The sequence below is a fragment of the Podarcis liolepis genome (genome assembly GCF_965112155.1).
Source record: "Podarcis liolepis genome assembly, chromosome: 14".
NCBI lineage: Eukaryota > Metazoa > Chordata > Lepidosauria > Squamata > Lacertidae > Podarcis > Podarcis liolepis.
In genome coordinates this window covers 10,315,531-10,336,920 of record NC_139569.1, presented here as the reverse complement: position 1 = coordinate 10,336,920, position 21,390 = coordinate 10,315,531, and the positions used below count along the sequence as shown (strand labels likewise).

The following is a 21,390-nucleotide window of genomic DNA, read 5'->3' as shown; positions in this document are numbered from 1 at the left end:
GGTCCCTTAACTCATGCCTTTGGGCTTGTGAATGGTTCTTCACAGGGCAAACTCGTGGTTGGACACAACATGTTGCTGGACGTCATGCATACCATCCACCAGTTTTACTGCCCGCTACCTGAGGTGAGTGGTCCTTGCAGTGTGGCCAACATTTCAAAGGCTGTTCTCCACTTGAACTTGTGCTGCTGTCCTTGCAAGAGAAGCCAAAGGTCTTCTTTCAGGGGTAGCCGATGTGGCCCTCTCAAGATGTTCTTGGACTATAATTCCCATCAGCCCTAGTCATGCATGGCCAATGGCCAGATATTATGGGAGTTGTAGTCCGAGAACACCTGGAGGAGACCACGCTGGCTTTCCCTTCTCTGTTTAGTCTAGCATCCTGCCTTCCATCCTGAGCAGCCAGAAAGCCCATCAGCAGCGAATTAAGATTACAGCCTCCCTAACCTTTGCTCCCAGTTTAACTGATCTTCAAAAGCAGACTGGTTCTGAATTTAGTTTCCCATTTTGCTATCCCAGCTAATTGTCATTTATAGATCTATCCTCCCCAGGAACTTGTCTAATGCTCTCTTAAAGCCATCTGAGCTTGGAGCCATCACTACATCTTGAGGCAGAAGGTTCCACAAGTTAACGTTACGTTGTATGAAAAAGTTACCGTATTTTTTGAACCAGAGTTTTAGCTTCATAAGGAAAGGAGAAAAAATTCTCTCCTCACTTTTGGCACACCATGTTGTAACTCCCCTCCCCAAATAGTCACCCTTTCCCCCCTTCTTCAAAACTAAAAGGCCCCAAATCTTGTAAATTTCCCTCACATGTGAGCTGCTCCACCTCCTTTATAATTTTTGTTGTCTTTATCTGACTTTTTTCCACCGCCGCTATATCTTTTTTTGAAATACAGTGAGCAGAACTGTACCCAAGTATTGTTGTACACAGGTTTGTACATAGACATTACATAGTATGGGTACGTTTATTTTTGAGAAGCCTGTTGCGTGGAATTCACCATAAATAAGCATTGACGCATTTGTACATCCCTTTATTCCTTGTGTGGTGATCATCTTGCTCTGTTTAATTTTTAGGATCTCAACGAGTTTAAAGAACTGGCGACATGTGTCTTTCCAAGGTAGGCTTATTTTGCCCTGAATTCATAAGTTCATTCCTAGAGGGAAACCTTTGCAAGCCAAAATTTGGCCCAGGCAAATACTTTCTTCCCAAGAAAATGAGGCTTTATAGTTTAGCTTCCTGGTTTCAGGAGGGTCAGCTTACACTCTTGGGGTGTTCACACCCATGCATACATCAAGATGAACTGAATTTTGTGATTGGGGGCAGGGGAGTGGAATTGAGTTGCGATGATACATGGCTCATTCTGCTTTTGCTGCTCGGGATCCAGGTTGGGGAACTGAAGAGCTCTCCTGGGTATGGAAGCTCAGTCCCACGGCCAGTGGGAGTCCCGCTCTGCCTAACCTCTGGCTTCTCAGCTGTTACCCTTGATTTCCAAGCCCCAGTTTGCATCCCTGCAGACTTGGAACTTTGCAATAAATATAAGCTATGGGTGCTGACCAGCTCCCAGAACCCAAAACGCATGCCTGTGTGACATAATCACAGGTCCAAAGTTCTGGCAATTGTTGGTAAGGAACGCAGGTGGCGCTGTGGTCTAAACTACTGAGCCTCTTGGGTTTGCTGATCAGAAGGTCAGTGGTTTGAATCTGTGCGATGGAGTGAGCTCCCATTGCTCTGTCCCAGCTCCTGCCAACCTAGCAGTTCAAAAGCATGCCAGTTCAAGTAGATAAATAGGTACCGCTGTGGCGGGAAGGTAAACGGCGTTTCCATGCGCTCTGGTTTCCGTCATGGTGTTCTGTTGCGCCAGAAGCAGTTTAGTCCTGCTGGCCACATGACCCGGAAAGCTGCCTGTGGACAAATGCCAGCTCCCTCGGCCGGAAAGCGAGATGAGCACCGCAACCCCATAGTTGCCTTTGACTGAACTTAACCGGCCATGGGTCCTTTGCCTTTTAAAAAAATGGTTGGTAATTATGGTGAAGCTTTATCCTTGCTGTTTCATTTCATTTCTAGGTTGCTGGACACTAAGTTGATGGCCAGCACTCAGCCGTTCAAGGTAACCAGCACCTGCTAATGGCACTTGTAAAATTAAATATAGCTTTAGTTCAGCCTTCCCCAAGCTGCTCCCTCCTCGATGATTTGGACTGCCAGTTCTGTACTTCTCTGATGAAGCAAACTCTTAAAGCAACATACTGCTTTCACAGCAAAATTACCGCTAGGATATTTCCTGCTCAGCATCAGCTAGGGAAAGATTCCTTGTCGTGCTATAGCGAGCTCATTTCTTCAGTACAGATCCCTGCATAGCAAAAAGACCCCATCAACTTGCAAGGGGGGCAGTATCTGCTAGGCTGCGCTTACAGCTAACAATCCCCAACAAAAATCTAGCTATGCAGGCAAAATAGCTTCTGTTCACAGGTAATGCACGTGAATGACTTGGATACATTATCCCCCTTCCCAAGGATGCTCAATTAAGTTGATGGGATTGAAAAAAGACTCATAAGTTATAACGGAATTTCAACAACTCTTCCATCTTCTAATATATATTGCACTTTTTCGCTTAATTGCATCATTGTTAATTTTTGGGGTATCCAGTCGTACCTTGATTTTCGAACAGCTTAGTTCTTGAGCATTTCGGCTCCCAAACGCTGCAAACCCGGAAGTGAGTGTTGCGGTTTGCGAACTATTTTTCGAAGCCGAACGTCCGACAGGTGTTCCGATTGGCTGCAGGAGCTTCCTGCAGCCAATCAGAAGCCGTGCTTTGGTTTCTGAACGTTTTGGAAGTCGAGCGGACTTCTGGAACGGATTCCGTTCGACTTCCGAGATACCACTATACAGTGATACCTTGGGTTAAGTACTTAATTCATTCCGGAGGTCCGTACTTAACCTGAAACTGTTCTTAACCTGAGGTACCACTTTAGCTAATGGGGCCTCCTGCTGCCACCAGAGCCCGATTTCTGTTCTTACCCTGAAGCAAAGTTCTTAACCTGAAGCACTATTTCTGGCTTAGTGGAGTGTGTAACCTGAAGCGTATGTAACCCAAGGTACCACTGTATATGTTCTTAGAGTATGATACAGTGCTGTTTTCATACTTTGGTTGTCTTGTGGTTTAGGCACCCTCTCAAAAATAGGGTTGATGTGTGGAAATCTCACACCTTTTTCAATTTGGGAGGTTACAGCTATCTTTTGCCTGGTCCCATGGAATTAATGCTGCCGCTCAGATGTTTTGAAGTACAGCTTCCATCAGCCCCAGCCAGCATGGCCGCCTGAAACATCGGGGGAGGGGGGGCACTAGGTTGGGGGAAGGCTGCAGTGTTGAGTGCTTGCTCTGAACTCACTTGGATCGTGCCTTGTGGGTCGAAGGAATCAACAACTGGTGGCTCACATTATCTTTGTTTTTTTGTATTTTTGGTTGTTTTTTTAATTTGCATTTTATTTATTTGTTAACATTCTTATATTACATTGTTAAACATTGTCATATTACATTACAGGACTTACTATAATATAATTTCCAACATATATACAAAAACTATATACAAATTTTATATACCTAGAAAGAAAATGAAAGCAAAAAAAAAGAGGGGGAAAACACAAATCCTCCCCCATCTTATACATACCAACACACTAGACTTCCTGTGTATCCCATTATATATTCCTTTTTTTACAAATGAGCGTATTCTTATTATTGTATATTTCTTTACATTTTATCTAATACATTTCTATATCAATATGTGCTCTTAGTCTTATTTCTCAACTCAGTCTCACTCCAGCGTCAATCAAATGTTAGCATAGATAGCAAACCCTTACTGTATTTTTGAACATATGTTTTACAGTATATCTATCCCACTTTTCCATAAATTTTTGTTTTGAATTGCCTCTCAGGGTATTTGTTAACAGCGCCATTTCAGCAAATTCTTGGAGCTTGTCATTCCAGTCCATTATTGTCAGGGCTTCTTGATCTTTGCTTTTCAGGAAATCATTAACAACACATCCCTTGCAGAGCTGGAGAAGCGTGTAAAGGAGACTCCCTTCAGCCCTCCAAAAGTCGGTAAGGCGACAGAGGGCGTTTTGCACAGCCAGTTCTGGACCACAGGTGGAAACAGATTGATTGAAATCTAAGGATTCCCCTCGAAGCTGGAAAATTCTTGGGGAGGAATTTAAGCTGTACAGAACTGGAGATCTTACTGGTCCAGTATCTGTGGGCAAAAGACACTGCAAGCTTGTCTCCAGTTGCACCAGGTGCAATTATTTCTGTAGCTCTGTTGGGTCTACATTTATGTGTCTGTTGTTCTGGAACCAGCAAAACGATGAGGCTGTTTGAATGGAGACTTGTTGCTCTTTCAAACAGGGCTCCACCTCCCAGTGTGGCTAAAATACCCCTACTCCCGCTAGGATAACCTGCAGTGAGAGCCAGGTTCAAGGTTCTTGTGTTAATTTACAAGCCCCTTAACAACTTGCGTTCAGAATAACTCAAGGGCCGCCTAATCTATCCTGGCCTGATCACTCAGGTCTTCCATCGTTTCGATACTTGCCCTTTCTGTATTGCATTTCTTGTCTACCACTTAAGAGACGACTGTATTCGAGTCCTTCATAAATTGTTTAAATAAAGTAAAAGCAAACCATTTTTCCTTTCCCAGAAAGCGCAGAGGGATTCCCGAGTTACGACACAGCTTCAGAGCAGCTTCACGAAGCAGGTTATGACGCTTACATCACAGGCCTGTGCTTCATCTCAATGGCCAATTTCCTAGGTACTTTTTGCCGTTTGTTCCATCTTGCGCAGTCTGTTCATCCCTGCCTTTTGCCAGCTGTGTCTGATTCTTCTGTGGTGGGCGCATCTTCTCTTTGCTAGGTTCCTTTCTCAGCCCCCCGAAAAGTCACGTGTCTGCCAAATCAAAGCTCATCGAACCTTTTTTCAACAAGTGAGTAACCACTTTTAATTTTTTAAAAACCACACAAAGGAGAACCCCAGCTTTTGAGTTGAACTTTAACCTGTTGTTCTTTAACACTCCTCTGGTTAAAACAATAACGATCAGAAGATTGGGAAACATTTATTGAATATAGGGAGGAAAATGGTGTTTATTTGAAAATGTGGGCAGCATTAAGATAAATTCAACAGTGCAAATAAGTTTTGATGGATGTAATAATGGAATACTGAATGGTTTAGTTTATATAAAATACGCAGGAATTTATGTTTTGCAAAATGAACCAATGGAAAGAGAAGAAGGGAAGTCATTGACATTTTAAGGTTGTTTGAATGAATATTCTAAAATGTGAAACAAAATTTAATAAAAATTATGGGGGGGGGGACCAAAACCAATAACAATTTATCATTTATATGCCACTCATCTGATGGATTGCCCCAGCAACTCTGAGTGGCTCTCCCCCCCAAATAGTAAAAGCACAATACAGCATCACACATCAAAAACTTCCCTAAACAGGGCTGCCTTCAGATGTCTTCTAAAAGTCAGGTAGTTGTTTAATTCCTTGACATCTGACTGAAGGGCGTTCCACACGGCGGGCACCACCACCGAGAAGGCCCTCTGTCTGGTTCCCTGTCACTTGGCTTCTCACAATAAAAAAATTCCTTCCAGTAGCACCTTAAAGACCAACCAAGTTAGTTCTTGGTATGAGCTTTCGTGTGCATGCACACTTCTTCAGATACACTGGCTTCTCACAGTGAGGGAACCACCAGAAGGCCCTCAGCGCTGGACCTCAGTGTCCGGGCTGAACAATGGGGGTGGAGATGCTCCTTCAGGTATACAGGACCGAGGCTGTTTATTGCTTTAAAGGTCAGCACCAACACTTTGAATTGCACTTTGAAACATGCTGGGAGCCAATGCAGTTCTTTTAGGACTGCCCTGTTCTTGTTTTGCAAACCTCCAGACCTTCCTTGGAGGAGGCACACAGAGAAGGGCCTCAGATGATTATCTCAGGGTCCAGGTCAGTACATATGGGGAGAGGCAGTCCTTGAAGTATTGGAGTCCTGAGCAGCATACGGCATTATAGGTCAAAACTAGGACTTTGAATTGAGCTTGGAAACTGGATCATGCAAGTGACACTCTATCTCGTTCTTTCACTCCAGACTGTTTCTGATGCGGGTGATGGACATCCCATATCTCAACTTGGAAGGACCAGACCGTAAGTGCTCTTTTCACCTTTCACGTTCCCTCTTCAGAGAATTGAACCTGTTCAAAACTTCCTCTTGCCCAGTAGTAGGCTGAGGCAGAATTTATTTCAGTGGTGGGAACCTCCAGTCTGGAGGCCTATAGTTAAGCCTGCCAGGCCATTTTCAACAAGCCATGCCCCCTTTCCACCCCAAATGCCATAGATGATGTCCAGTGTGAGAAAGTCCAAGCCCTGGCTGCTGCAGGGGAAAGATTTTGAGAGTAGTCCAAGCCCTCTCCCAATTCTCCCTTTGCAAGCACCATTTGTCACTTTCTGAATTTGGTGTCTTTTTCTGTCACCCTGTGACAAAAATTGAGAACTCTGTTTTGTGTTGGAGAATCAGTAAGGTAAAGGTAAAGGGACCCCTGACCATTAGGTCCAGTTGTGGCCGACTCTGGGGTTGCGGCACTCATCTCGTTTTATTGGCCAAGGGAGCCGGCGTACAGCTTCCGGGTCATGTGGCCAGCATGACTAAGCCGCTTCTGGCAAACCAGAGCAGTGCATGGAAACGCCATTTACCTTCCCGCCGGAGCGGTACCTATATATCTACTTGCACTTTGACCTGCTTTCGAACTGCTAGGTTGGCAGGAGCAGGGACCGAGCAACGGGAGCTCACCCCGTCGCAGGGATTTGAACCGCCGACCTTCTGATCGGGAAGCCCTAGGCTCTGTGGTTTAACCCACAGCACCACCCATGTCCCTGGAGAATCAGTAGGTTGTATTAAAAAAAAAATTAAAAAATCACAAGCTGAAAACTTCTTTTCCCCCCTTCACTTTCAGTGCAGCCAAAACGCGACCACGTTCTTTACGTTACATTTCCCAAAGAGTGGAAGACGAGCGACCTTTACCAGCTTTTCAGTGCTTTTGGTAAGTAACAAATGAGAAGGTAGGGATGTGACTCCACTGGGGGGGGTCAGGGTTTCCCAAACATCAGTCTCCAGCTATTGTTGGGACTACAACTCCCATCATCCCTAGCTAGCAGGGCCCAGGTGTCAGGGATGTTGGGAATTGTAGTCTAAAAACAGTTGGGAGACCCAAGTTCGGGAAACCCTGGTCTACGTGCAACAGGGTGTAAGATCCCTGCGGCAGGGGTGGTGTCCTTCCAGTGTTCTGTTCTGCGCTTGGCCCTGGTGGAACCAAGTATTCGGTGAAAGGTTTGGTGGCTGCCAGACTAGACGTGGGAGAGAGGGCAGCAGGCAAAGAACAGGCATATAGCTGAAGGCTCTCCATATGATGCTAGACTCCCAACTCCCAAGAAAAAAGCACACCAAGAACTCAGGCCAATATAAGTTTCAGTAGTAGGAGTGGTCCCTACTCGCAAATCATTTTTTTTTAATAAATATTTTATTAAGTTTTCAAACATAAAACAGAAAAACACATATTAAACACACAAAATCCCTTCACCATAAAAAAATAACGAACAGAGAAACAAATACAAATACAAATACACCAACAAAACATATAAAAGAGAAAAAACTGTTCATAACATTTTTTGTATAACTAATTGGACCTCCTCGCATCCCCCTCACCCTGCATTCTCTACAATAAAAATGTCAGCAAATTGTTACCTTGTTTCATTCCTTATTTTGTACTTTTCAAATGTTATATTTCTTAACTTAAAGTAATTTTAATCAATTGATTTTAACTTAAGTTTAACATAAATATTGCTTTAAGCTTCATCCTTTTCTTACATATGACTTAATTTTCTACATCCCACAGTCAAATTACTGCAACCATACTTTTCTGGATCGTGCAATTTCTTAACATTCATACAACTTATACTGTTTTTGTAAATAGTCTTTAAACTTTTTCCAATCCTCTTCCATTGTTTCTTCTCCCAAATCTCGGATTCTGCCAGTCATTTCCACCAGTTCCATATAGTCCATCAGTTGCGCCTGCCATTCTTCCAGTGTGGGCAAATCTTGTGTCTTCCAATACTTGGCGATGAGTATTCTTGCTGCTGTAGTCGCATACATAAAGAAAGTTCTGTCCTTTTTTAACACTTTCTGGCCGACGATGCCCAAGAGGAAGGCCTCTGGTTTCTTAGTGAAGGTATACTTAAATACCTTTTTTAACTCATTATAGATCATTTCCCAGAAAGCCTTCACTCTTGGACAGGTCCACCAGAGGTGAAAGAATGTTCCTTCAGCCTCCTTACATTTCCAGCATTTATTATCAGACAGGTGATATATTTTTGCAAGCTTACCACCTATATATCATTTTCATAATATTTTCCTTCAAGGCATTACATGCCGTGAATTTCATTCCGGTGGTCCATAACCTTTCCCAGTCCTCAAACATGATGTTATACCCAATATCCTGAGCCCATTTTATCTTGGCTGATTTAACTGTCTCATCCTGAGTATTCCATTTAAGCAGCAAGTTATACATTCTCGAAAGTACCTTAGTCTTTGGTTCCAACAGTTCTGTCTCTAGTTTCGATTTTTCCACCTGGAATCCTATCTTTTTATCCAAACTAAAAACCTCTTTAATCTGAGCGTAATGTAACCAATCTCACACCTTATTCTTTAGTTTCTCCAAGCTCTGCAACCCCTACTCGCAATTCAATAGTCAATTGTAACAAAAACTAATCCATTCAAAAGTATGTACAGTGGTACCTCAGGTTAAGTACTTAATTTGTTCCGGAGATCCGTTCTCATCCTGAAGCAAAGTTCTTAACCTGAAGCACCACTTTAGCTAACGGGGCCTCCTGCTGCCGCCGTGCCGCTGGAGCACGATTTCTGTTCTCATCCTGAAGCAAAGTTCTTAACCTGAAGCACTATTTCTGGGTTAGCAGAGTCTGTAACCTGAAGCGTATGTAACCTGAGGTACCACTGTATTCTGACAAGGATTACAAATAGAGATTACAAACTCAGACAGAGATTACAAACTCAAACTCATGAGGATATGTATAACACAATAATTAGTTATAGAATTAGAGATAAGAGTTTATGAGGAGAGATAAGTTCATGTTAGTCCATAGTCTCCCATGATGCTGTGATATTTTCAGTATGTCCAATGAATGTTTTCGTATCCAAAATGTAGGAAGGAGTGTCGATAGCAAGTGGATGCAGAAAGTGCTCCATGTATTGACATAAAGGTTCTAAGAGAGAGTCATTGCCTGAGACAATAGGTCTACCAGGTGGAGCACTAAGTGATTTTTGGAAGTACAGTATATAAAATATCAACCCGAGGTACCACTGTATATAAAATATTGGGAGTGTGTGGGTATTTCTTTAAGAGAAACAAAGACTCCCAACTCCCATCATCCCTGACTTTTGGCGGTGCTGTCTGGGGCTGATGGGAGTCCAAAGACCCTTGGAGGGGGCCACAGGTTTAGCCAGCCATGATAAAGGCAGGATTATACCCTCGGCTATCAGTGGTGGCTCCATCCTTTCTGCTGGGTAGGCTAAAGACACTGAGTACAATCTTAACAGATGGGACATTTTTGGGAGGGATTTGCATACACCCAGCATACACCCAGAGAAGAGGCCACGCCACCTGTTTCTGTGGAAAAGGAGCTAGCTTTTCTTGACCACGTTTGCCCCATGATTGCGTCTCATTGCTCCTCCCATCTGCCAGGTGTCAAGACACACCTGCTCTGATTTCAGAAGCGAAGGCTTTCTCCCAGTACCATCAGACCTCATGCCCTCCTGTCCCAGCCTGCCTTTTCCCATAGTGCACTGCTTCATAGCACTCTTGACAGTCTTGATGATGGCTGAATGTAAGGGGGGCTATACTAGTGCTTCTCAGACTTTAATCCCCCTCTGTCGTTGGACTACAACTCCCATCATTCCTGACCCCTGGCCCTGCTAGCTAGGGATGATGTGAGGTGTAGTCCCAACAATAGCTGACGACCCTGGTCTGTGCCCTTCCACTTCACAAACACTTTTCTTTGCAGGCAACATTCAGGTTTCCTGGATCGATGATACGTCAGCCTTTGTGTCGCTTAGCCAGCCGGAACAAGTACAGATTGGTAAGTTACATGGAGCCTCTCTGTCGAGCCAACACACAGAGGCCGCCGTTACTTCTGCAGAATCATAACCGATAGAAGGTTACATGAGAGGGGGTCTTGTATCTATAGCCCCTTTAAGACCAGTTTTTACTGGCTGATTGCCGCCTGCTATTGAGTTCTTTGTGACCTCGGTTGATTTTCTTGTTTCCTGCTTGTTCTTCTGAGGGATTGATCTCAGAGACTTGTATAGCAAGGAGGGGGGAACTGTGAGCCCCCAGATGTGGTTGGACAGCGTCAGCCTTCACCATTGCGGCCCCGTGAGATGGGAGTCATAACACCTGGAAGGCTGCAGTTTCTCCATGCCTGTTGTCTAGTTGCCTAAAGATTGTGAACTTGTGGTGAAATGGACACATAACCAAAGGAAGGGCTCCCTGCTCACTTGCTGCTAGTATTTATTTATTTATTTATTTATTTATTTACTTGCTTGCTTGCTTGCTTGCTTGCTTGCTTAAAGATAAAGGGACCCCTAACCATTAGGTCCAGTCGTGACCAACTCTGGGGTTGCGCGCTCATCTCGCTCTATAGGCCAAGGGAGTCTATAGGAAATGCAGTTTACCTTCCCGCTGGGGCAGTACCTATTTATCTACTTGCACTTTGACGTGCTTTCAAACTGCTAGGTTGGCAGGAGCAGGGACGAACAACTGGAGCTCACCCCATCACAGGGATTCAAACCGCCGACCTTCTGATCGGCAAGTCCTAGGCTCTGTGGTTTAATCCACAGCGTCACCCGCATCCCTCACTTACTTACTTACTTGCAAAAATATTGGTGGTATTATTATTACCCTGCTTTTTCCCTGACAGGACTCAAGGCGGCTTACAGATAAAAATAAGAACAGCTAAAACAACAACTAAGCTTTGATAAAGTGATAGCTATATACATATCTAAAAATCTATTAAAACCATACCAGTAATTGCAATAAAAACAGCACAGCAGCAGCCCTCTCCTTAAAAAGCAGCCCATTCCCAAAAAAGACTGTTGGAATAGGAACCTGCACCGCCTTTATTGCAGGAAAAAATATCAGCATAAAATCCAATGGTAAAATTACATTTATAAAAACGAATGCAAAAGGCGTCGCAAATCGGTAGATCAGCTTAATTTGCTAACACAGCTGGATCATCAGGTAACATCTGGGAGAACAGATGGTGTTTACGCAGACGTATAGATGCTAATACTGCCTGGAAGCGCATTCCAAGGGGCAGGGGCCACCATGCTAAAGGCCCTGCTTTTTGTGGACATAAAAGTTTGGACTCCTGTCTCTCCTGAGGTTTCAAGTGACTGGGAAGAGGTATAAAAGTTCAGGCATTCCCAGAGGTAACCTGGTCCCAGATTGTTCATCATTTTACGAAGCTAATAGCAAGACCTTAAAACAGGGCCTGGTAGCATAATAGCAGCCAGTGATTAGCCCTGATGAAAGATGACAAGTGAACTGCTTAATATTACTGTTCTGTTTAATAAGCAGTTACGTCTGATTTTCTCAGTCGCTGGTAGGTTTATAAGTGCCAGGTTGCAGCAGTTGCCAGATGGTGGCTGAGGAAGAGAGAGGAGGCTGGTGACTTTGGGAAGAAGCACCAGCCGAGTGGAAGGAAAAAAGGAGTTGAATTGTGATGGAGAAGGTTGCTTTTCCTACTGTCCCTGATCATTGTCTCTGCTGGCTGGGACTGATGGGAGTCCCTCTAGGGAGGGAGTAGGGCACCAGGTTGGGTTCGACTTTGCACTAAGCGTAGGGTCACATGGAAGATGGAGCCAGCTTGTTTTCCTGCTGCTCCAAATTAAAAGGAGTTTCTGACTAAACCTTGGGAAGACCTTCCTGATATCTAGAGCCATTTAACAGTGGAGCGGACTACAGTAGTGCCTCGCAAGACGAAAAGAATCTGTTCTGTGATTCTCTTCGTCTAGAGGTTTTTTCATCTTGCGAAGCAAGCCCATTGACGGATTAGCACTTTTAGCGGCTTATCTGCTGATCGGATCAGCTGATAAGCAGCTTAGCAGCTTAGAAAAAGGGGGGGAGGGGAAAAAACCAGCAGGAACTCGCAAGACATTGTCGTCTTGCGAAGCAAGCCCATAGGAAATTCATTTTGCGAAGCACCTCCAAAGCGGAAAACTCTTTCGTCTAGCGAGTTTTCCGTCTTGTGAGGCATTCGTCTTGCGGGGAACCACTGTATCTCTGAAGGCGGTGGAAGTTTTTAAAGCAGACGTTGGATGGCCACCTGTCATAGATTATTTAATTGTGATTCCTGTATTGGACTAGATCAGCCTTGGGGTCCCTCCCACCTCTATGATTTTATGGGTTCGCTCAGAAGCTGCCTCCCTCTCAGCAAAGTTGCGTTGCATGGTAGTGGTAGGGGAGGAGTCGTGCGTGCTGCCCCGAGCTCCTCTAGAGGATGGGCAGGGAAAAAAGGCAATCGACGAGCACACGTGGAACTGTATCTGGAATCCTGAGGCTTGAGGTGTTGTCCGCAAAGGCCCATAGCTCAGTGACAGAGCATCTGCCTTGCATGCTTCAGAAGGACCCGGGTTCAACCCCTGCAGGGAAAAGCCCCTGCCTGAACCCCTGGAGAACCACTGAGAGTCAGGAGTCGACAATACTGAGCTGAGCTGGAGCGACTCAGTGTAAGGCAGCTCCCTCTGTACTGTTGATACCCAGCTCTCTTCTGTACGGGTGCCTAGGGGGCAGTGGAGGACAGGCTAGAGGTGGACGAAGGGAAGTTCAATCCAGACAGCACAGCAGAGTTTTATTATTATTACTACTGTATTACTATTGAAAGCATTTCAGTTGGAGCAAAATGAAATAAAGATAAAAAGTGCATGGAAAGAAAAAGAAAAGAAAGGTATAATATACGCAAACCACTACAATTTCATATATGCTTGTCTAGTATATGGGTGTTTAAGTGTCGTTGTCGTTGTCCAAATACATATGTAGTTATTTATAACACAGAGAAGTTGAAGGTAGGAGGGCCGCTCAACCTGGACTTGATGGTCTCCCTGTTCTGGATGGGGCCACATTTCCTTTTTGACAGTTTGGAGGGCATAAAAAGGTAAAGGGACCCCTGACCATTAGGTCCAGTCGTGACCAACTCTGGGGTTGCGGCGCTCATCTCACTTTATTGGCTGAGGGAGCCGGCGTACAGCTTCCGGGTCATGTGGCCAGCATGCCTAAGCCGCTTCTGGCGAACTAGAGCAGCACACGGAAACTCCGTTCACCTTCCCGCTGGAGCGGTACCTATTTATCTACTTGCACTTTGACATGCTTTCGAACTGCTAGGTTGGCAGGAGCACGGACCGAGCAATGGGAGCTCACCCCGTCGCGGGGATTCGAACCGCCGACCTTCTAATTGGCAAGTCCTAGGCTCTGTGGTTTAACCCACAGCGCCACCCTTCGAGGGCATAGCTTGTGGGTAATGTTGGGCCAGGCACTGCTTTGCTGGCTAAGAGTGCCTTGCTCATGCTCATGTCTACAGGGCCTGCACAACACGAATGTCCAGTCCATTGCTCCCTGCCTTAGGGGCACCATAGAATCCGCGGCCTTTGGGGTGGCTGGCTGCCTCTCTGGGTGCCCACGTTCTTTTCTCTAGCCCCACCTGCACTGTACATGTAAAGCAGGATCATACCACTTTAAAAGCTTTCCCCCAAAGGATCCTGGGAAGTGTAGTTGGTTTAGGGCACAGAGAGTTGTTAGGAGACCCTTATTCTTCTTGTAGAACTACAATTCCCAGAGTTCCCTGGGATTGGCTATTAAACCCCCTTCAGTTTTGATGAGGGCCAGCTTTTTAGCTGAGAAGCAGCCAGCCAGGTGTGTATTATGGCCGATTGACCAATGGGGGGGGGATACAAAATATAAAATGCAGAATTGCAACCCCAGTCCAGTTAATTATTCTTTAAAAACAACAAGCTAAGGCAGGCTTCTTCAACCTCAGCCCTCCAGATGTTTTTGGCCTACAACTCCCATGATCCCTAGCTAGCAGGACCCGTGGTCAGGGATGATGGGAATTGTAGTCTCAAAACATCTGGAGGGCCGAGGTTGAGGAAGCCTGAGCTAAGGTCTAGCATATTGTAGCAGGACTCAAAAACACAACGGCTGATTCAGGTATTCCCCCACCTGCTCAGTAAAAAAATGATTTGGTCTCCTCAGTGAAGCCACTCAGAAGGGCCTCTGAAGATCGACCAGAAGCTTATAGTATGCATTCTCGTAACCCCCTGATGAAAACTACAGTGAAAAGATCGCGTGAACGAACACTTCAACCTCTGAGTGGTTGAACTGACAGCATCTAAATTTAGAAGGAATTCTAGTAAATCTGCTGTCTGAAATATTTGAAGGTGTAAATGCTATACAGTGGTACCTTGGTTTTAGAACAGCTTGGTTTATGAACAACTTGGAAATAGAACGCTGCAAACCCAGAAGTAGGTGTTCCGGTTTGTGAACTTTGCCTTGGAAGCGGAACATGTTCCGCTTCCTATTGCGTGTGTTCCGTTTGTAAATTGAGTCCCCCACTGCTAATCAGAGGCTTCCTGTTGAGTCCCAAGCACATACGCAATAGAGAGGTGATATTTGGAGCTCTTGTTTTTGCTATTTTTTGCATTTTCGTTCGTGTGGCTTTTTTGTTTTTTTTGACTGTGACTTGTTCTTCATTTTATGGGACTGACATGTGACTGTGGCTTGTGACTTTGTTTTGTGGCTGTGACTTGTGATTTCATTTTTGTGGCTTGTTTTTGTGACTGTGTGCTGTGTGGAACCCAGCTCAGCTACTGATTGATTATGTAACTGCAGAAATGGATAAAAGCCCCCCATCCAAACAAGGACTATCATCAGTGCATGTAAGAAAAAAAAATATATTTTAATATTTATCATCTACAATACTGTCTTATTTATTTTATAGCACAATACATTGATCATTGCTTTCATTTTGTGGACCAATGGTTTCGTTAGATAGTAAAATTCATGTTAAATTGCTGTTTGAGGGGTTGTTTTTAATTTTAGAAGTCTGGGACAGATTAATCCATTTTGCATTACTTGCTATGGGAAAGCACGCCTTGGTTTTAGAACGCTTTGGTTCTGGAACAGACTTATGGAATGGATTAAGTTTGGGAACCAAGGTACCACTGTACAGTCGTACCTTGGAAGCCGAACACCTTGGCACTTGTACGTTTTGGCTCCCAAACGCCGCAAAGCCAGAAGTGAGTGCTCCGATTTGTGAACATTCTTTCGGAACCTGGACTTCTGGCACAGCTTCCGATTGGCTGCAGGAGCTTCCGGAACAGATTCCGTTCGACTTCCGAAGTACGGCTGTAATGGGTCAATATACTAGCAGGCTAGAAGTCTGGTGGGTGTAGCCAGTTTCCCCCATTTCCATGGGCCCCTTGTGCTCAAGTGCAGACTATCACATTCAGTCAGAAGCCTGTTACAAGATAATCGCCGCAGACCAGTCAGACAAGTGCAGCGACAAACATGGAATGGCATCAAGTCTCCCACCTCTCTCTGTAGATTCCATTCATCGTTTGTTTTTTTTTTGTAGCAGTGCAATCTAGTCTACTTCCAGTAAAGGGGGTGGGGGGAAGCTGTTAAAAGATTCTTATCAAGGTAATTATTCGCCATATAAAGTGCTCTTCCAGGTAATTCCCATGAGTTATGAGAGGAGGGTTGCAGCGACTCCGCTGCCAGCTGATCTTCATCTCCCTTTCATGGTGAAATAAATAGCTCCATAATCGACACTTCCCTGCGAGGCTCCGAGCGGCAGGAACCCGCTTTGAAGTGCTCCTTCATAATTCGTGTCGGGGCACGAGAGGCTGTGCCGTCATCCCAGGTAGCGAAATCTTCCTGGTTTGAAAGGCGGCGCCTGTTGCTTCAGCGGGTGGCGGGGGTTTGTGCCCCGGGGGCCGTGCCAAAAGTCTGAGGGTGGCTGGTTTCGCAAAGAGCTGGTTCAGGAGAGCCAGATGCCTAGAGACCTGCCAATTTCGCTCCTCGTGGGGCAGCGTCCCTATCTCCCCTTCGACGCCACCCTGGTCCCCTCCCAGATGATTTGGACGCCAAGTCCCATCAGCACAGAAAGAGGAGGAAGCGGTGCTTGAAAGCAAGATTTGAAGGAAGGGGTGGCATGGAGCAGAGGCATAGAACATGTGCTTTGCCTCTGGAAGGTCTCATTCAGTCGGTATTTCCAGTTAAAAAAGAAAATGAAGGATAGGTTGTTAGGAAAGGTCTTTGTCTGTGCTTGGAATTCTGGCAAAGCATTCAGTAAACAATACTGGACTCGGTGGGTAAATAGTCCAATTTTGTGCAAGGCAGGGTGTATGGGGTGATAGGGGAGGGGTAGTACCTCTGGGAGGGACGCGAGCGGCGCTGTGGGTTAAACCACAGAGCCTAGGGCTTGCCGTTCAGAAGGTCGGCGGTTCGAATCCCCGCGACAGGGTGAGCTCCCGTTGCTCGGTCCCTGCTCCTGCCAACCTAGCAGTTCGAAAGCACGTCAAAGTGCAAGTAGATAAATAGGTACCGCTCCAGTGGGAAGGTGAACGGAGTTTCCGTGCACCGCTCTGGTTCGCCAGAAGTGGCTTAGTCATGCTGGCCACATGACCCGGAAGCTGTATGCCGGCTCCCTCGGCCAATAAAGCGAGATGAGCGCGGCAACCCCAGTCTCGGACACAACTGGACCTGATGGTCAGGGGTCCCTTTACCTCTACCTTTAGTATCTCTGGTGGGGACACATCATGCTCCTTCTGGAGTGGTTTGTCCACCTTTGGTCCCCATCCTGCTCTCAGCTCTCACCTGTGGCTCCTAGAAGCTGCCAGCATGAGACAGTGGCTACACTCAGGGAAATGGCTTTGACTGGCTGGCTAAACCAGGTGAGGGGAGCCAATGGGTCTCGAACCCTCAGTGTGTTCGGGACTTCCCCTGCAAGCGAAGACAGGCTCCAGCAGATTGAGCGGACAAGACCCATAGTGGGTCCAATGGTCAAGGAAGCAGTTTCTGCATGTGCCGTAGAGGGAAGTGAGGGGCAGATGGGGTTCATCCACCCATTAGCTGCCTGGGAGTTTTCGTCAGTTGGGAAAACGCTGTGGGAAACTTGGTGATAAGCAGAGCTTTGCAGTGGACAGAGTAGTTCTTTGAAAAGTGCTAAACGCTATGCAAGAGAGATGCATGCTCTCTCTCACACACACCCCAAATGGGAGGCCAAATGCTGTTGGTTTTCTGTTAATTGCAGTGTAATGGGTAGAAAAGAGCTGGTCTTTCGTGTTGGACAACCGTTGCAATGCAAGCTGTTCCGTGGAATACCGGGAATCAATTTTTTAGGCTTGCCTTGACAAGACAAGCCGCCATCCCAGATCTGCGCTACATTGCACTACTGTACTGGCAAGCCCTGAGTGTGTGTGTGTGTGTGTGTGTGTGTGTTTTAAGTGGTTCCATGCGCTACCGTCATGACACACAATCCCCTGCCAAATGGGCTGCACTGCAGGCCTGTTCCTCTCTAGGGAGGCAGATCCTGGAAGGCCGGCATGCTTGCCGAGAGCGCCTCAGGGGCAGGAGCAGGTGCAGCGTATCGAGTTTTGGTTTATTTTTTGCAAGGAGCGCTCGCTCGCTCGCTTCTGCTAATCCTCCCCGTCAGCTTGCAGAGCGGCAGGAGAGGGAAGGGGATCAGGGAGCCTTAACTGGGCATTAAGGCTGTATCATCTTGTTAATGAGCTTGAATGGTGCTGATCACTGCCACTTGAACGCTGCCCAATTAATTTCATCCCCCTCCCTGGGGCATGCCCTCCAGGAAGTTCTCCTGTGCAGGCCCCAGTTAACATGAACGCAAGCTGGCAAGGGGCAAGGCTTGCTCGCATGGTGGCCAGGTTCTGTCGCAGCCAGTGTGCCTCTGTTACTGGGAGTCATGGGTGAACAGAGGGCTGGTTCGCTCATGTCCATCTTTTGGGCTTCCCACAGGTGTCTAGTCGGCCTCTGTGAGAACATGGTGCTGGCCTAGAGGGTCCCTTGGCCTTATCCAGCATTCTTATGCTCTTACTGGAGGAACATAAACTGACCCAGACTCTGCGTTCATCATCGGAGGCCCTTCTTTGTGTGCCTCCTCCACGTGAAATTAATACAGTCGTACCTTGGAAGTCGAACAGAATCCGTTCCGGATGTCCGGACGACTTCCAAAACATTCGTAAGCCAAAGCGCGGCTTCCGATTGGCTGCAGGAAGCTCGTGCGGCCCATTGGAAGCCGGCTTCCAAAAAGGTTCACAAATTGGAACACTCACTTCTGGGTTTGCGGCATTCAGGAGCCAAAACGTTCGGGAACTAAGCTGTTTGAAAACCAAGGTACGACAGTACAAGTACCTTGATCCCGGCCTCATATCCTGAGAGACCCAGGCCCCGTCTGCGCGACACCTTTAAAGCCGTGTCACACGGCTTTGAACAGTCCTCCCCAAACGATCCTGGGAGCTGTAGTCTGTTAAGGGTGTTGAGAGTTCTTAGGAGAGCCGCCTTCATCTCCCAGAGTTACGTTTTCCATGGTGGTTTTAACAAATCTGCCCTTCTTCCCAGGGAACTCTGGGAACCGTAGCTCTCCTACCAACTCTTAGCACCTTGAAACTACAGTGCCCAGGATTCTCTGGTGGGAAATCATGGTGGTTTGAAGTGGTATGACACTTCTTTAAGCATGTAAAGGAAAAGGTAAAGGACCCCTGGACAGTTGAGTCCAGTCAAAGGCGACTATGGGGTTGCGGCGCTCAACTTGCTTTCAGGCCAAGGGAGCCGGCGCTTGTCCGCAGACAGCTTTCAAGGTCTTGTGGCCAGCATGGCTAATCCATTTCTGGCAAAACAGAACACTGTGACGGAAACCAGAGCGCATGGAAACGCTGTTTACCTTCCCACCAGGGCGGTACCTATTTATCTACTTGCACTGGCGTGCTTTCAGATTTCTAGGTTGGCAGGAGCTGGGACAGAGCAACGGGAGCTCACTCTCTAATGGGGATTCAAATTGCTGACCTTCTGATCGGCAAGCCCAAGAGGCTCAGTGGTTTAGACCACAGCGCCACCTGCATCCCCTTTACGCATGTAGTGCTGGTGGCGCCCTGCTATGGAACCTGCCTCTTTTTGCGCTGCACGATTTCTTGTAGAGGCAAATGTGGAATGGAGCTGTGTTATTTCCCGCCCCCCTTACGTGGTTCTTTCAGCATGGCCCGTCAGATTTCTTTCGCAGCAGGGTCCCCGTTCGGGCTCCCATCCTGACCACCTTCGCGGTAGCCCAGTTTACGAGTGCTGAGTTAAACCTTCGTAGGATTCGGCTGCGAAAGAAATGAGCCCTTGAGCAGATTTCTCTCTCCAGCTGGCTCAAGCTATCTGTTTCACTGCAGGGATTTCATCTCCCCCACCGCAAAACACACCAAGCTTCTATTTCCATCGCTAACAGCGTACAAAGGTCGTGCTCTGAATTCTTTTGCAACGGGCTGGAGAAACCTTCAAGAATATAAAACCCCAGGCAGGCAGGGTGCCCTTCCAGTTCTTGAATCCTTTGCGCCATTATGTTTGACATGTGCTCCCCCCTCCCACCCGCTTCCAATACACAGCCTCAAGTGGTGTTAAACGCCACCTGAATAATCTTTAAGAGTATCAGTCTTCCGCATCATCCCAATGACACAATCAGATTTCAGATGCAGGGATTCAGTTTTCCAGAGTCTACATTTCCCCCATGCCTTCTGGTGCTGGAACTGCATAAAAACTAAAAGCGCTGCCCTATACCGAGTCCATCTAGGTCAGTATTGCCTACACTGACTGGCAGCCCCTCTCTAGGATTTCAGAGAGGGAATCTGTCCCAGCCAAGCCTAGAAATGCTGAGGATTAAACCTGTGACCTTCTGCATGCAAGGCGGATAGATATGGGAAACCTTTGGCTCTTCAGGTGCTGAACTATGACTCCCATAATCCCTGGCCTTTGGGCATGTTTGGTGGGGCTGATAGGAGTTGTAGTTTAGCAACATCCAGTATATAATGTGGGATATACCGTATTGGCCTGAATATAAGCCGCACTTTCTCCCCAAATTCCAACCGTGAAAAGTTAAAGCACGGCTTAAATTCGCGACCTTCCAAAAATTGGCTTTTACGATAGCGCTGCTGAAACAGACATACGGTAAAACAGAAGAAAAAAATGTTTTGTTGCCAATTTGCGAGCTTGAGACTGTTCATTTGCCATTTGCGGGTGTGAGTGCCTGCGGAATTGTAGCAATTGAATAGCGATTTGCGATTTTAGCGATTGTACGGTAACTTTTATGGGCTTGCAAGAACAAAGGCTTAAATTGGCTCGGAGTTACAATTGTACCAACCGCAGCGATTTTCAGCCTGTAACCCAATTTTAAGGGAGTGGCTTATATTCGGGTATTATCTTTTTCCCCCCCTTGAATTTTAAAGGTGCGGCTTATATTCGGGCCAATACAGTATACTGTTAGGTTTATTTGTTCAGGATACTGACATAACACTTTTCAGATGAAACTCACAAAGGTGTGTTTTTTTAAAAAAAAAATACATTAAAATGGTAGGGATCGACCAAAACTATGTAATAAAACAATAGGGTCTAGCTACCAAAAACAGCAGCCTTTTAAAAGCTTAGATCTCTCATTCCCTCAGGACAAAGATGGACTTTAGATAGACCTGTGACAAAAACTAATGGAGGAGGAAGATAACCTCAGCTAGAGGCTAGAATTTAGTTGTGAGTCTTTTGACGTCCAACCTGGGAACAGCATAAAGTTGTACAGCGTTGTCGGTATATGGCTAACAATACAGATTTTATCTATATTTTGATCATTTTATTTGCTGATTTTAAGGTCAGCGGTTATTGCTGTTTTAATGAATGTTTCACATCATTGCATGTAAGCCGCTTAGAGGTGTGTGGTTGTTTTTTTAATGAAGTGGCATATAAATTTTGCTAGCTAGCTAAATAAATAAGGGGATATAGGCAAGAGTAATTGTGCTCCAAGCTGCAGTACGGTTGTCTACAGAATCGGAGCTGATGAGGAGAGCCTGTTTTAACCACCTGCCTGACTTGCCCACTCCAACCAGCCCAATATTGGAATGCAAGGCTTGCCGGGTGGCTGAAAATGGCAACTTTTCATTATGACATCTGTGGCTTTTAAGGAAGTTCTAGAAGGCCCTCTGCAGTGATTTAATGTCTCCCGTGGGATACTGCTGAGCATTTGTCT

The 21,390-nt window shown here is 46.1% G+C and overlaps 1 protein-coding gene across 1 annotated transcript in view; it reads left to right on the top strand.

Moving 5' to 3' along the window:
* The window catches only part of PARN (poly(A)-specific ribonuclease), a 48,693-nt gene that overhangs the window by 13,642 nt on the left and 13,661 nt on the right, over positions 1-21,390 (top strand). The window contains exons 13-21 of the mRNA XM_083474334.1: positions 46-123; positions 1,071-1,114; positions 2,062-2,104; positions 4,018-4,093; positions 4,683-4,793; positions 4,895-4,964; positions 6,128-6,183; positions 6,990-7,076; positions 10,111-10,185. Of these exons, the coding sequence (XP_083330460.1) occupies positions 46-123; positions 1,071-1,114; positions 2,062-2,104; positions 4,018-4,093; positions 4,683-4,793; positions 4,895-4,964; positions 6,128-6,183; positions 6,990-7,076; positions 10,111-10,185 (640 nt within the window). The remainder of the gene's footprint in view (positions 1-45; positions 124-1,070; positions 1,115-2,061; positions 2,105-4,017; positions 4,094-4,682; positions 4,794-4,894; positions 4,965-6,127; positions 6,184-6,989; positions 7,077-10,110; positions 10,186-21,390) is intronic.